This window comes from Lithobates pipiens, unplaced genomic scaffold, assembly GCF_037356315.1.
Source record: "Lithobates pipiens isolate NorthernLeopardFrog02 unplaced genomic scaffold, aLitPip1_a1.2 Scaffold_23, whole genome shotgun sequence".
In the NCBI taxonomy this organism is placed as follows: Eukaryota; Metazoa; Chordata; class Amphibia; order Anura; family Ranidae; genus Lithobates; species Lithobates pipiens.
In genome coordinates, this window is record NW_027507785.1 from 20850461 (window position 1) to 20867153 (window position 16693).

Below are 16693 nucleotides of genomic sequence, written 5' to 3' on the forward strand. Positions count from 1 at the left end.
ACAGTTTTCACTTACCTGGGATAGGTATATACACACAAATGGCTAGGATGTTGTTAGTCCTGAGAGGCAAGTCTGCACTGACCAGCGCGCCGTCTGCACACTTTAAAAAGCGCCAGCGCATGCACAGTTGTCGATACGACTGCCATCAGCGATGTTTAGTGGTGTCCATGAATAATGTCATCTCGTGAAATAACGCCATGATGTCATCTCACCACGACTAAGGGCAAGGCGAGTGGTTGACTTACGACGCCTGGAAGTAGCGTGAGTATAGCGTCTCAGTGAAATGGACATAATGAAAACGTATCCTCAATGATCACCATGGCAACCACCGAGTATTATGAAACTAATTTGATACCAAAAAATTAGGGCTGAGGAAATTAAAGATTATTTCCTCGATTAATCGCTTAATTTTTTTGATCGATCAAAATTCTTTTGATTGGTACTCACCTCTCCGGCGGCTTACGGGTCTTCAGGGAGTTCTGTTGGAGAATCGTTGACGTTACAGACTTCGACATCACCAGACTCCTCCCCCTTCCCCAAGTGCCTCCGTCTACTAACGAAAGAAAGGGGGGAGGAGTCCGGTGAGGTTGAAGTTCTGATTGAACGTAACGCGTACGGGGAAGGAGCTACGCATGACGTCACCTGCTGCTGCCAAACGGAACTAACGCGATTGTCGGCTTTACATGCTGTGTTTTTATCATCTTTATGTGAGTAGTTTGTGTTTGAACACAAAAATTAAATCTTATACTTAAGCGGTGAGCACTTAGATATTTTCTTTCTACCCATGACCTGGCGTCCTTGGTGAGATCTAAGGAGACGTGAGAGAAGTTTATGGTCCGTGTTAACCCTTTTTATACCCACTTGCATGACCACCTGTTTGCACAGGAGTCTGTGCCATAAGGTGAGAGTGATTAGTTAGACCGGAGGTGGAGGGATTGTCACGCTACTGTGGAAAAAAAAAATGCCTTACGTCAGTGCTACAGTTTGAATTTAAAACGTATTTGTGTGAACTGTGAAGTTAAGTCATGGATTGTGGAAACTAACTAGTGTCGGGTGATTGTATATAGTGTATACCACATTTACCACTGACTAATTGTCACGGTACTTCTTACAGCGAACCCACAGGCGAGCAGGTGACACGGGATCCCCCAGGGCGTGGAATCTAAGAGTCAACCGGTGTTCCGCCAGGGACCCTCTCACGAAGGTTTGGACTTAGCTGCGTGCTGACCCCAGGTCACAACCCCCGGGTTCACCCTGCTCGCTAGGGAAGTACCAGAAGACACTGTAGACAAGGATGGATGGATGAAGCAAGGAGAGCCAGATAGTAAGCCAAGGTCAGGGTGGGCTGCAGACAACGTAATCAGAACAAGCCTGGTCGGTACACAAAAGATCAGTTTACGAGAAGTCAGGTAAAACAGGTTACACAGGGGAGCTTCAGAAACAAACGTTGCTCAAGCAATGGTGGCTGGTTAGGAAGGGATTTAAATAGAGAAGCACATGAGGGGCTGGACAGGAAGTAGCAGGAAGGAAACATATATTAGGCAACAGGTGAAGGGCGGCGACACCCATAGCTGCAGAGTGCACAGAGCTGAACACCTGACAGTGGAACAACAGATGCCAGCCGACCCACTGCATTAAAGGTGAGACACAGATCAGCTTTAAGGCTGGCTTGGAGGGAAATTTCTGATGGAATCTGGTCACCAGACATGGGGCAGAGACATCGGTGGCAGGGACCCAAGACCTCTCCTCCAGACCATAGCCCTTCCAATCAATGAGATAAAATAGCCTCCCCCGGGAGTACTTGGAGTCCAATATTACTTTAATCTCATACTGATCCGAGGTATCAGCCACAGGAGCGGGGTGAGAAGAAGGGCGAGAGAAGCGATTGAGGACCAGTGGCCTGAGCAGGGAGACATGGAAGGTGTTGGGTATCCTGAGATGGGAGGACAGACAGAGCTTGAAAGCCACTGGATTGATCTGGCGGAGAATAGGAAATGGACCAATGAAGCGAGGGGCAAATTTCATTGAGGGTACTCGGAGTCGGATGTGCTTGGTAGAGAGCCAAACTCTATCGCCAGGCAGGAACTTAGGAGCCAGACGGCGATGACGATCTGCCGCCGTTTTATGCCTGGAAGCAGCTAGATGAAGATTCCCAGAGACTTCTTTCCAGATTGAGTTGAAGGACCTTTGGGTCTCAGCTGCTGCTGGTACCACAGGAGAAATGGCAACAGGAAAGGGAACAGATGGGTGCTGCCCATAAACTTTGAAGAAAGGAGATTTTCCAGAACTGGCATTGGCGTGATGGTTTAAGGCAAACTCTGCCCAGGGCAAAAGGTCCACCCAGTCATCTTGGTGGGCTGAAATGAAGGCACGGAGAAAACCTTCTACATTTTGATTGACACATTCTGTTTGCCCATTGGACTGGGGATGAAAGGCAGAAGAAAAATCCAATTTAATCCCAAAGGAGCTGGCCAAGGCTCTTCAAAACCGAGCAGTAAATTGAACTCCTCTGTCAGAGATGATATGGGAAGGCATCCCATGAAGACGAAAGATCTCCTTAATGAAAGTTTTGGCAAGACTGGGAGCAGAAGGTAGGCCTGGGAGAGGAATCAAGTGACACATTTTTGAGAACCGATCCACCACTACCCAGATGACTGTGGAACCTGTTGAGGGAGGCAGATCTGAGATAAAATCCATGGCAATACAATGCCAAGGTACATCGGGCACTGGTAAGGGCAAAAGCAACCCAGCAGGTGCGGACGTGGAAGATTTGGAAAGTACACAAATTGTACAAGCTTGAATGTATTCCTTGACATCCTTACGAAGAGAAGGCCACCAATAATGACACTGAAGAAGATCACAAGTACGAGGTATGCCAGGAAGTCCAGAGAACTTGGAGTCATGTGCCCAAGCAAGGAGTTTGGGACGAAGTGCAGGAGCTACAAAAGTTTTACCAGGAGGAGGCTGCGTAGACTGGAGCTGAGTGGTGGCTAGATTACGATGCGGAGGAATGATGGGACCAGGATCTAGGTGATTCTCAGAATCATTGACATCAAATGACCTGGACAAGGCATCGGCTTGAAGGTTCTTGGCACCTGGATGGAAAGTAATGTTAAAGTTGAAGCGGGCGAAAAAGAGGGCCCAGCGAGCTTGACATGGGTTCCAGCGTTTTGCAGATTGTAAATACTGAAGATTTTTATGATGAGTATAGATGGTAATACAATGGGGAGAACCCTCTAGAAGATGTCGCCATTCTTGAAGAGTTAGTTTAATAGCGAGTAGCTCACGGTCCCCAATGGTATCGCTTTTCTCAGCATCAGAAAACTTCTTTGAAAAGAATCCGCAAGGTTGAGACTTGCCCTGCTGAGCTTGGAGTAGGACGGCACCGAATCCTACAGAAAAGGCATCTACCTCCAAAGAAAAGGGTTTAGTAATGTCCGGGCGTATAAGAATAGGGGCGGAGAGGAAGGCTGCCTTGAGTTTGCGGAAAGCTTCAATGGCTTCAGGGGACCAGAGCCAAGCATTTACACCTTTGCGGGTGAGAGATGTAATAGGAGCCACCAAGGTGGAGTAGTTACGAATTAATTGGCCGTAGTAATTGGTGAAGCCCAAAAAGCGTTGGGTGGCTTTAAGATCAGAGGGCTGGGGCCACTCGGAGATGGCCCGAAGTTTGGCTGGGTCCATGAGGAGGCCTTGTGACGAGATTATATAGCCCAGAAATGGAACTTGTGTTTGTTCAAATAGACACTTCTCCAATTTTGCATATAGACAATTGTCCTGTAGACGCTGTAGCACAGTTTTTACATGAAGACGATGGGTAGGTAAGTCTGGTGAGAAAATAAGAAGATCATCCAGATATAAAATAACACAGACATACAGAAGGTCGCGAAAGATTCGTTAACAAAATTTTGGAACACCGCTGGGGCATTGTATAAGCCGAAGGGCATCACAAGATACTCATAATGTCCATCCCTGGTGTTAAAGGCGGTCATCCATTCGTCTTCTTCCCGGATTCTTATTAAATTGTAGGCCCCTCTAAGATCCAATTTAGTAAAGACATGAGAACCTCGCAGTCTGTCAAAGAGTTCGGAAATTAAAGGAAGAGGGTATCGGTTCTTCACGGTGATGGTGTTAAGACCCCTGTAGTCGATGCATGGACGGAGTGAACCATCTTTTTTCGCTACAAAAGAAGAACCCGGCTCCAGCAGGTGACTTAGATTCCTTGATGAAACCCTTTTGCAGGTTTTCCCGAATGTATTCAGACATGGCTTGTGTCTCGGGGATAGATAGAGGGTAGACTCGGCAATGGGGAGGAGAGGTCCCAGGTAAAAGCTCAATGGAGCAGTCAAAGTCTCTATGAGGAGGAAGGCGATCGGCGGACTTTTTGCAGAAAACATCTCGGATGGACTGATATTGGGCAGGCAACATGGGAGTTGTGGAGGTCTCTGCAAGAGGAATGGAAGGAGGAGGTAGCACTTTGGAAATACATTGTTGCTGGCATGGAGGACTCCAAGCCAATACTTGTCCAGAATTCCAGTCAAGATGCGGGGAGTGTTTCTGCAACCATGGAAGGCCCAGGATGATGGGACTGGAGGATTTAGGCAATATTAGGAAAGAAATCTCCTCACTATGCAAAGCCCCAATGCGTAACTCTATAGGAGAGGTTTTAAACCGGATTGGACTCATAGGCAAGAAGGAGCCGTCTACTGCGGTCACGGAGAGGGGTATAGCCAAGGCAACAAAGGAGATGCCCAACTCGGAATCTAAAGATTGTTCAATGAAATTCCCAGCTGCACCAGAATCCACGTATGCAGAGGGGCATTCTGAGCCCAGTGGATAACCACAGAAAGGGTGAAACGAGGGAAGCGAGGAAAATTAACGGATCTAGATCACCTCCCTCCGAGTGACCTAGGCCCTGGAGTTTCCCGGACGGACTGGACAGGAGTTCAAAAGATGTCCTTTATCGCCACAGTAAAGGCACAAAACCCAGTCCCATGCGTCGGCCACTTTCCTCAGGAGTGAGGCGGGTTCGCCCAAGCTGCATAGGTTCTTCCAACACGTGAGAGATAGAAGGCGGAGAGGATTGCACCGGTCTTTGGACTACCTGTGCTGGACGGCCAGCAGGGGGATGACTGGATCTGGATTTCTCCAGAACCCGCTCCTGGAAGCGAATGTCAATTTGAATGCTCAATGCGATTAAGTCATCCAATGTGGTGGGAATGGTGCATCCAGCGAGTTCATCCTTCACACGGTCAGATAGGCCTTGCCAGAAGGTAGCAGTAAGGGCCTCATTATTCCATTTGAGTTCAGCGGCCAGTGTACGGAATCGAACTGCGTATTGACTGACTGTCATTTCTTGCTGACAAAGACGAAGGAAGGCCCCAGCAGATGAAGACACTCTGCTGGGCTCATCAAATGTTTTCCGAAATGCATCCAAAAAGAGCTGGAGGTCAGAGGTAATAGGAGCATGTGATTCCCAGAGTGGAGAGGCCCAAGCTAAAGCATCATCGGAGAGGAAAGAGATGATATATGCGACTTTGGTGCGATCAGTTGTAAAATGGTGGCTGGAAAGTTCGAAGTGGATGGAACACTGATTAATGAAGCCCTGACAAGCCTTAGGATCACCAGAGAACCGAGGTGGCGACGGCAGATGCAGGCAGGGATTGCCAGGTGCAGCAGGTAAGACCGGAGCAACTGAAGTTGCAGCGAGTTGCAGACGATCCAGACGAGAGGCAAGATCCTGGAGAACCAGCATTATTTGCTCTTGATTAGCTTGCTGGGAGTTAAGTCTCTGAACTAGATGTTGCATTTGATCCTCGGTCAATGGCCAATTCTCAGAGACGCTCGTGGCTTGAGCAAACTGTCACGGTACTACTTACAGTGAACCCACAGACGAGCAGGTGACACGGGATCCCCCAGGGCATGGAATCTAAGAGTCAGCCGGTGTTCTATCAGGGACCCTCTCACGAAGGTTTGGACTTAGTTGCGTGCTGACCCCAGGTCACGACCCCCAGGTTCACCCTGCTCGCTAGGGAAGTACAGGGTGGGCTGCAGAGAACGTAATCAGAACAAGCCGGGTCGGTACACAAAAGATCAGTTCACGAGAAGTCAGGTAAAACAGGTTACACAGGGGAGCTTCAGAAACAAACATTGCTCAAGCAATGGTGGCTGGTTAGGAAGGGATTTAAATAGAGAAGCACATGAGGGGCTGGACAGAAAGTAGCAGGAAGGAAACATATATTAGGCAACAGGTGAAGGACGGCGACAACCATAGCTGCAGAGTGCACAGAGCTGAACACCTGACAGTGGAAAAACAGATGCCAGCCGACCCACTGCAGTAAAGGTGAGACACAGATCAGCTCCGCAGCTGATCTGTGACACTAATGCAGAGTTTCAATGCAATGAGATCAACTAAAAGTAGTTGGATCTGTATGTGTGTTATAATTAATCAAAATTAGTCAATTAATTGATTTTTAAAAAATCAATTAATCGAACAAAAAAAATTTTAATCAGTAACAGCCCTATAAAAAATGCAAAAAAGATCATAAAAAATGGGTGTGTGAAGAAGAACAAAGGGGAACATGTAAAGGGGACCCTCAGGACAAGAGCTGCACTGCGCCAACCCATTGCCAAAAAACAAAAAACGTGGGAGCACGTCATACAGATCAAGTCCACCGGTGCAAAACAGTGACATAAGCCTGAGTATCTCAAGGGTCACCAGGGGGCATCCAGGCACGCCACATGTAACAGGCGAGCATAATACCTGGCAAAGTTTAATGCCAGGAGGGAAGTTTATGTGGATATAAGTGAAGGGTTGGAATAGCAGTGAGTGTGTGTTGGAGCCCTGCAGAGTTTGCAGCCCCCCAAGCTAACATATATCTCCTAAGCAGGAACACATCACTATCTCCCCAAGCATTCTGTCCAGATAATGTGCAGTTCATTTATGACCTTTCCGTTTAATCCTGTGTTATCCAAACTCTGTTCAATGAAAAGTGTAAACTCACCACATAAACACTCTATATACAAAATAACATTCCCCAATAAAGATCAGAACATGATGTTCACATTTGCATGGAAGCACAATTGAATGAATGCTGATTATTCAGAGAATTAACATATTTATGTTTATTGAGGACTGTTTTTTTTTAAGGAAAAACAGTTAAGCTTCATACACACAATACAAAAATTTAATGAAAAATACCACTTTTGAAGCGTGCATATGAGCGTATAATTTTTTTTTTTTTGGTGGGCGAGTGGATCTTGGGTGGGAGTTCCCGCACTTTTTTCCCCAGGACTTGACCGCTGGATTGAAGGTAGAATTGTATGGTATTCTGAAGTGTTTTGCTGGTGGCACATAGTTTGGAAAGGTTGAAGGAACATTTGTAGCATTAAATCTGGCCTCAAAATGAGGTCACCTCTATGGGAAATGACTCCATTAGTGGGTGCAGTCAGCCGGAATGTTGGTGTCCATTGGGAGCCCTGGCAGCTGGTCCATCGTTGGGAAGGGTGGAAGACACTTACATTAAAAAAAACAATTAAAAACACAGACATTGGAAAGAAGCCGATAGTGAGGAAAGGCATCACATGCCTGGGTGCCTGTATACTGCCACCAGGGAGGACATGGACAAAACAAACAGCCACAAAAGGGTCAAACATATACAGATATTGGGAGCCCCTGGTCATTATAGGGTTAATAATTCCCAGCCATAAGGAAACCTCTCCACATAAATAGGTAAATCCTATCCAGCCAACACAGACCCATAGGAAATGAAAGAGTTAATTGCATTCAGCCATTAGGGTCATAGAAGGGTTAATAATATTCAGGCCACCTGGGAGACATCAGTCATGATAGGGTTAATGGTATTCAGCCTCCAGGGAGATGACAGTCATGGAAGGGTTAATGTCATCCAGCCACTGGGGAGACATTTGTCATAAAACAGTAGACCCGTGTTCAGCCACTAAGAAGATGCTGGTCATAAAGGGTTAATCATATGAGAGCCGTTAATTGTGAGAGTATTAATCCTGTCTAGCTACCAGATAATCATCAGTCATGAAGAGGTTAACTGTATTACGCTTTATTGAGCTGCTGGTTATCTTGTCACCAGACAGCAATTAGCCAAGAAAGGGTTAATTGTATTCAGCCGCTAGGTAGCGGTTATAAATGGAAAGGGTTAATCCCGACCACCGAGGAGCTGCAAGTCATGAAAGGGTTAACTCTGTCCAGACAGCAGAGATCTGCCCCCAACGTTCCTGTACATTCAGGAATCATCTAAAGTTGATGACGTTGTCTCAGGTCAGTGCTGATTGGCTGATGCTTCCAGGAAGTCTCTGGAAGGTTCCAGCTGCTTCCTAAGGACTGTGCGTGATTGGTCAGGAACTTTCTCACAGCTGAGCCAGCGAGTATAAATAGAGCTGAGCTGCACAGAGAGGCAGATAGTAAAACTCCCAGAGAGAAGACAGAGCTCAGCTCATAGAGGAGAACACAACTCCGTTCTCGATACAGCATAGAGGAGACGTATCTTCTGACACAGCAGAGGAGAACCAGCTTTATCTACTGACCCCAAGAAGATATAATATAGAGATCTACACATCCACCAGCAAGAAGATGGCACCCAAAGACGTTGCAATTGGCATTGATCTTGGCACGACCTATTCCTGCGTTGGCGTCTTCCAGCATGGCAAGGTGGAGATCATCGCCAATGACCAGGGCAACCGCACCACCCCGAGCTATGTGGCCTTCACCGACACAGAGAGGCTGATCGGAGATGCAGCCAAGAACCAGGTGGCCATGAACCCACAGAACACAGTCTTTGATGCTAAGAGACTGATTGGCAGGAAGTTTGATGACCACGTGGTGCAGTCTGACATGAAGCACTGGCCATTCCAGGTGGTGAGTGACTGTGGGAAGCCCAAAGTGAAGGTGGAGTACAAAGGAGAAGAGAAGACCTTCACTCCTGAGGAAATTTCCTCCATGGTCTTGTTGAAGATGAAGGAAACAGCTGAGGCGTACCTGGGTCATCCTGTGAGAAACGCTGTGATCACCGTGCCAGCCTATTTCAATGACTCCCAGCGCCAAGCCACTAAAGATGCCGGGGTCATCGCTGGTTTAAATGTACTGAGAATCATTAATGAGCCCACAGCTGCTGCCATTGCTTATGGCTTGGATAAAGGAAGCCGAGGTGAACGCAACATCCTGATCTTTGACCTGGGAGGTGGCACATTTGACGTCTCCATCCTCACTATTGATGAAGGGGTCTTTGAGGTGAAAGCTACAGCAGGTGACACTCATCTGGGTGGAGAAGACTTTGACAACCGAATGGTGAACCACTTTGTGGAAGAATTTAAGCGCAAGCACAAGAAAGACATCAGCCAGAATAAGAGAGCTCTGAGGAGGCTCAGAACAGCTTGCGAGAGAGCCAAGCGCACCCTGTCCTCCAGCACCCAGGCCAGCATTGAGATTGACTCTTTGTATGAGGGCATTGACTTCTACACTTCCATCACCAGGGCTCGCTTTGAGGAACTTTGTTCAGATCTCTTCAGGGGAACCCTTGACCCCGTTGAGAAGGCCCTGAGAGATGCCAAGCTGGACAAGTCTCAGATTAATGACATTGTTCTGGTTGGAGGCTCTACACGTATTCCCAAGGTGCAGAAACTCCTTCAAGACTTCTTCAATGGGAAGGAGCTAAACAAGAGCATCAACCCTGATGAAGCTGTCGCCTATGGAGCCGCTGTACAAGCTGCCATCCTGACTGGTGACAAGTCTGAGAAGGTCCAGGATCTGCTCCTGCTGGATGTGGCCCCGCTCTCTCTTGGTCTAGAAACAGCCGGAGGGGTGATGACTGTACTCATCAAACGCAACACCACCATCCCCACCAAGCAGACACAGATCTTCAGCACCTACTCTGACAACCAGCCAGGTGTCCTCATCCAGGTCTTTGAGGGTGAGAGAGCAATGACAAAAGACAACAACCTCCTGGGGAAGTTTGAACTGACTGGCATTCCTCCAGCTCCACGTGGAGAGCCACAAATTGAAGTAACCTTTGACATTGATGCCAACGGAATCCTCAATGTGTCTGCTTTGGACAAAAGCTCAGGAAAGCAGAACAAAATCACCATCACCAATGACAAGGGCAGACTGAGCAAAGAGGAAATAGAGAAGATGGTGCAGGAGGCAGAAAGGTACAAGGCGGACGATGATATTCAGAGGGAGAGGGTTGCTGCTAAGAACTCTCTGGAGTCCTATGTCTTCAATCTGAAGAGCACAGTGGAGGATGACAATATCAAGGACAAAATGAGTGCATCAGATAAGAAGGCCATTGTGGATAAGTGTAATGAGGTCCTGTCATGGCTGGACAAGAACCAGCTGGCTGAGAAAGAGGAGTACCTCCACCAGCAGAAGGAGCTGGAGAGGGTATGTAACCCTATCATCTCCAGATTGTACCAAGGGGCAGCAGGCGGTGGGATGCCAGGAGCCAGCTGCAGTACTCAGGCCAGACAGGGCTGCAACCCCGGACCTACCATTGAAGAGGTGGATTAAAGACTGCATGGTGCTTACTCCAAAGGAATTTGTATGTGAACTTTGGGACTGAACAAATTTTTGGCAGGTTGGATAAAAAAATCTGTATCACATTTACACTTCAAGGAAATGTATGTGAACTTTGAGACTGACTGAGCAGCACTGAAGATTGGGAGTAAAAACTGAAAAATACATATAAATCACTACAGTTACTCACAAAGGACTTGTCAGGGATTCGGGTAAATGAGCAGGACTCATTGGGATGAAAATATTATTTTAGCTATTTCATTTATTTATTCAGGTGCTAATTTGTGATGTGAAAAATGAAATGATGGCACGTTATATGTATACATGATTGTGATGGGTGTTATATACTTTTGTTAAAGTGCTTTTTTTATTTAAATAAAAAGATAATGTTTTATAAATAATTGCGTCTCTGAAATTTACAATTTAAATCAATGGAGAAACCCAATGAAGGTCCCTTAAAGTGTTAGATTTATTTATGTATATATTTATTCATTTTATTTATTTATTTATTATAGGAACTTATATAGTGCTGACAATTTACGCAGAGCTTTCATAATATTAAATACTACAGAATAAGGCTAAGTTCACACTTGCAAAAAATTCTAACACTGACGCTAACATGAACCAACACGCCTATGGTACGAATGCGTGCTTTTGATGCGTTTAACCACTTCCTGACAGTGTTATAGTAGAAAGACGGCTACAGCCAGGGAGGGATCATTCACGGACGTCCTCCCATGATCGCGCCCCTTCGGACACATGCCCCTTTGGACACAGTTGATCACAGATCGGGGTAAAGGGCCAATCACAGCGGCCCTTTACCACGGGATCAGCTGGTAAACACAAGTCGGTTATGTGCATTCCTTTCTTAATGAGCGGAGAAGAGAGCTGATAACTTGCTTGTGTGAAAGGGACATTGCCACTGATAATCAGGGCACTCATTATTAGTGTCCAGATTATCAGTGCAGTCCCAACAGTGCCCACCAGTGTGCCAATCGGTGCCCACCAGTGCTGAGAAAAAGTGCACACCAGTGTGGCAATCAGTGCTCATCCGTGAATGAGAAAAATTACCTGTTTATAAAATTAACTATGGAAAAAAAAAAATTCTCCAAATTTTCAGACTTTTTTTGTTTGTTTAGCAAACAATAAAAACCCAGCGGTGATTAAATACAACTAAAATAAAGCTCTATTTGTGTGAAAAAAAAATTAAAACTTCATATGGATACAGTGTTGCATGACTGCGTCCACTGCTCTACTGACACCGTCCACTGCCCTACTGACATCATCCACCGCTCTACTGACACCGTCCACTGCCCTACTGACACCATCCACTGCTCTACTGACACCGTCCACTGCTGTACAGACACCGTCCACTGCTCTACTGACACCGTCCACTGCTCTACTGACATCATCCACCGCTCTACTGACACCGTCCACTGCTCTACTGACACCATCCACTGCTCTACTGACACCGTCCACTGCCCTACTGACATCATCCACTGCTCTACTGACACCGTCCACTGCTCTACTGACATCATCCACTGCCCTACTGACACCATCCACTGCTCTACTGACACCGTCCACTGCTCTGCTGACACCGTCCACTACTCTACTGACACCGTCCACTGCTCTGCTGACACCGTCCTCTGCTCTACTGACACCGTCCACTGCCCTACTGACACCGTCCTCTGCTCTACTGACACCATCCACTGCTCTACTGACACCGTCCACTGCTCTGCTGACACCGTCCTCTGCTCTACTGACACCGTCCACTGCCCTACTGACATCATCCACTGCTCTACTGACACCGTCCACTGCTCTACTGACATCATCAACTGCTCTACTGACATCATCCACTGCTCTACTGACACCATCCACTGCTCTACTGACATCATCCACTGCTCTACTGACACCGTCCATTGCTCTACTGACATCATCCACTGCTCTACTGACACCGTCCACTGTTCTACTGACACCGTCCACTACTCTACTGACACCGTCCACTACTCTACTGACACCATCCACTGCTCTACTGACACCATCCACTGTTCTACTGACAACATCCACTACTCTACTGACACCGTCCACTGCTCTACTGACACCGTCCACTGCTCTACTGACACCGTCCACTGCTCTACTGACACCATCCACTGCTTTACTGACACCATCCACTGCTCTACTGACATCATCCACTGCCCTACTGACACCATCCACTGCTCTACTGACACCGCCCACTGCTCTGCTGACACCGTCCACTGCTCTGCTGACACCGTCCACTGCCCTACTGACACCATCCACTGCCCTACTGACACCGTCCCCTGCTCTACTGACACCATCCACTGCTCTACTAACACCATCCACTGCTCTACTGACATCGTCCACTGCTCTACTAACATCATCCACTGCTCTACTGTCAACGTCTTCTGCCCTACTGACACTGCCCACTACTCTACTGACACATCCACTACTCTACTGACACTGTCCACTGCTCCATTGACACCATCCACTGTCCTACTGACGTCAACCACTGCTCTACTGACACCATCCTCTGCATTACTGATACTGTTCACTGCCCTACTGACATCATCCACTCTGCTGACACCACGCTCTGCCCTACTGATACCATCCACTGCTCTACTGACAGAGCACCCACTGCTCTACTGACACCGTCCACTGCTCTACTGACACCGTCCACTTCCCTACTGACATCATCCACTGCCCTACTGACACCATCCACTGCCATACTGACACCATCCACTGCTCTGCTGACACCTTCCTCTGCCCTACTGACACCATCCACTGCTCTACTGACACCATCCACTGCTCTGCTGACACCGTCCTCTGCCCTACTGACACCATCCACTGCTCTACTGACAGAGCATCCACTGCTCTACTGACACCGTCCACTGCTCTACTGACACCATCCACTTCCCTACTGACATCATCCACTGCCCTACTGACACCATCCACTGCCATACTGACACCATCCACTGCTCTGCTGACACCGTCCTCTGCCCTACTGACACCATCCACTGCTCTACTGACACCGTCCTCTGCCCTACTGACACCATCCACTGCCATACTGACACCATCCACTGCTCTGCTGACACCTTCCTCTGCCCTACTGACACCATCCACTGCCATACTGACACCATCCACTGCTCTGCTGACACCGTCCTCTGCCCTACTGACACCATCCACTGCTCTACTGACAGAGCATCCACTGCTCTACTGACACCGTCCACTGCTCTACTGACACCGTCCACTTCCCTACTGACATCATCCACTGCCCTACTGACACCATCCACTGCCATACTGACACCATCCACTGCTCTGCTGACACCGTCCTCTGCCCTACTGACACCATCCACTGCTCTACTGACACCGTCCTCTGCCCCATGACAGCTACCGCTTCGATCTACCTGTCAATCACAGCTAGCTGACGGGTAGATCAGGTCCCTGCTGCTAAGAAATTGTATTTAGTCAGACCTCTCGTGTAATGCGTTCCTCCCCGCGGGCCCCTCCTGATTTTCTGTCTCCTCATCCCCCCCCCCCCCCCCCCAGTCTCCTGCAAACTTGCTCTGTGTGTCCCGCTGAATCCCCCCCTCCTCCATCCTCAGTGCCATATGATGAGAGAACCCAGAGGAGGAGCACATCTATTCTGCTCACAGGACATGCAGGGAGAGAGGTGAGCTGAGGGAGGAACATCAGTTTGGGGTGGTAAGCTGAGCACAATACCTGGCAAAGTTTAATGCCAGGAGGGAAGTTTATGTGGAAATATGTGAAGGGTTGGAATAGCAGCGAGTGTGTGTTGGAGCCCTGCAGAGTTTGCAGCCCCCCAAGCTAACATACATCTCCTAAGCAGAAACACATCACTATCTCCCCAAGCAGTCTGTCCAGATAATGTGCAGTTCATATATGACCTTTCCGTTTAACCCTGTGTTATCCAAACTCTGTTCAATGAAAAGTGTAACCTCACCACTTAAACACTCTATATACAAAATAACATTCCCCAATAAAGATCAGAAGAACATGATGTTCATTTATGTTTATTGAGTACTGTTTTTTTTTAAAGGAAAAACAGTTACGCTTCATACACACAATACGTGGTGTCCCGTGGTAGATGACCCAGTAACTTGAGACTGACAATAGTCCACTTGAATTTTATTTGCAAAAACTCAAACCATTGAACAGTCTTTCAACTTGGCATCAGAGGGTTGGAAAGGAAAGTTCAGGGACTCTCAATGTCAAAGTCCAAAAACATTAAAGAACTTGCTTTCTTTGACTGCATCCAGAGAATAGCCATTCGCAGCTGGATGATCACTCAGATTGGACAGTCCCTCTCTCACAAGGCCTAGCAGCCAACCAGGTGTTTACTCAGGAACAAAGTCTCCATCACTGACGTTGTTGCAGAACACGTAGGGAAACTAAGCTGTAGAACACTTGTAGGATAACTGGATCTTTTAGCCTGTTTGGCGATATCCACAAGACCGGATTCTCTCGGTTACTTCAGCCCTTCCAGAAAACCAACCCGTACGCGGTGTTCTTCTAAAGAGTCATCACCTGGAATGCTCAAAGTTCAATGGGTCTCTCCCGAACCGGAGAGGGCACCCATCCACCTTGGAATCCTTCCTTAGTTCCCTTGCCTTGGGTTAGCCACAGGGCTGCTGTTAGAAATCACGGGGCCCCATACAGCCTACAAGGCAACACCCCCCCCCCATATATCAATTTTTTTTTTTACAAAAAAATACACTAAAATTATTATTAGCAGACACAAACATAACAGAGAACCAGTGTAAATGAGCCCTTTTATAATAGGACAGGGAGGGGGAAGCAATTACAGGAACAATGCTCTGTGTCTCTCCCTGCAGCAGCTGAAAGCTGGTGGGTGGGATAGAAACTGGCTTTTATCTGCTGCAGAGAGCCGCACAGGGCATCTTTCTGGAATTCCCCTCTGATCGACAACACCGATTCCTCTTGGTGTTAGGGCCCCTCTGTGTGCCAGGGCCCCCTACAGGAGGACTGGTGGTCCCCCCCTATCAGCGGCCCTGGTTAGCCAGCCCCGAGGCATTGACCACTTACCACTGGGCACTTAAACACCCTTAATAACTAGACCAATTTTCAGCTTTCGGTGCTCTCACATTTTGAATGACAATTACTCAGTCATGCAAAACTGTACCCACATGAAATTTTTGTCCTTTTTTCACACAAATTGAGCTTTCTTTTGGTGGTATTTAATCACCGCTGTTTTTTTTTATTTTTTGTGCTATAAAAGAAAAAAGACCGAAAATTCGGTAAAAAAATGATTTTTTCTTTTTCTGTTATAAAATTTAGCAGATTAGTAATTTTTCTTCATAAATTTTGGCCAAAATTTATACCACTACATATCTTTGGTAAAAATAAGTACAAATTGGTGGATATTATTTGGTCTTTGTGAAAGTTATAGAGTCCACAAGCTATGGTGCCAATATCAGAAAATTGATCACACCTGAAGGACTGACGGCCTATCTCATTTCTTGAGACCCTAACATGCCAGAAAAGTACAAATACCCCCAAATGAACCCTTTTTGGAAAGAAGACATTCCAAGGTATTTAGTAAGAGGCATGATGAGTTTTTTGAAGTTGTCATTTTTTCCCACAATTCTTTGCAACATCAAGATTTTTTTTCCTTTTTTTTTTCACAAAATTGTCAGATTATCAGGTTATTTCTCACACACAGCATATGCATATTACAAATTACATCCCAAAACACATTTTGCTGTTACTCCCGAGTAAGAATGAGCCGAACTCCCCCCTATTTGGTTTGCACCAGAACCTGCGAACAGACCTAAACTTCATGTGAACTTTAGAACCCTATTAAAGTCTATGGGACTCGAACGTTCAAAAAAAGTACTAATTTTGAAGGCTAATATGCACGTTACTGTCCTAAAAAGTGTTTGGGGACCCGGGTCCTGGGGACATGGATCAATGCAAAAAAAGTTTTAAAAACTGCAGTTTTTTCAGGAGCAGTGATTTTAATAATGATTAAAATGAAACAATAAAAGTGTAATATTCCTTTAAATTTCATACCTGGGGGGTGTCTATAGTATGCCTGTGAAGGGATGTTTCCTGTGCTTAGAACTGTCCCTGCACAAAGTGACAATTCATTCA

The 16693-nt window shown here is 46.9% G+C and overlaps 1 protein-coding gene across 1 annotated transcript; it reads left to right on the forward strand.

Annotated features, from left to right (window-relative positions):
• Window positions 1-8505: 8505 nt before the first annotated feature.
• On the forward strand, window positions 8506-10944 carry LOC143927250 (heat shock 70 kDa protein-like). Its single transcript, XM_077451252.1, has one exon. It carries the CDS (start codon window positions 8606-8608, stop codon window positions 10535-10537), a length of 1932 nt encoding a protein of 643 aa, XP_077307378.1. The 5' UTR covers window positions 8506-8605; the 3' UTR covers window positions 10538-10944.
• Window positions 10945-16693: the final 5749 nt, after the last annotated feature.

Bases quoted from the DNA above. Each gene is read 5' to 3' on its own strand.
- LOC143927250 (XM_077451252.1), top strand. From the start codon at position 8,606: ATGGCACCCAAAGACGTTGCAATTGGCATTGATCTTGGCACGACCTAT.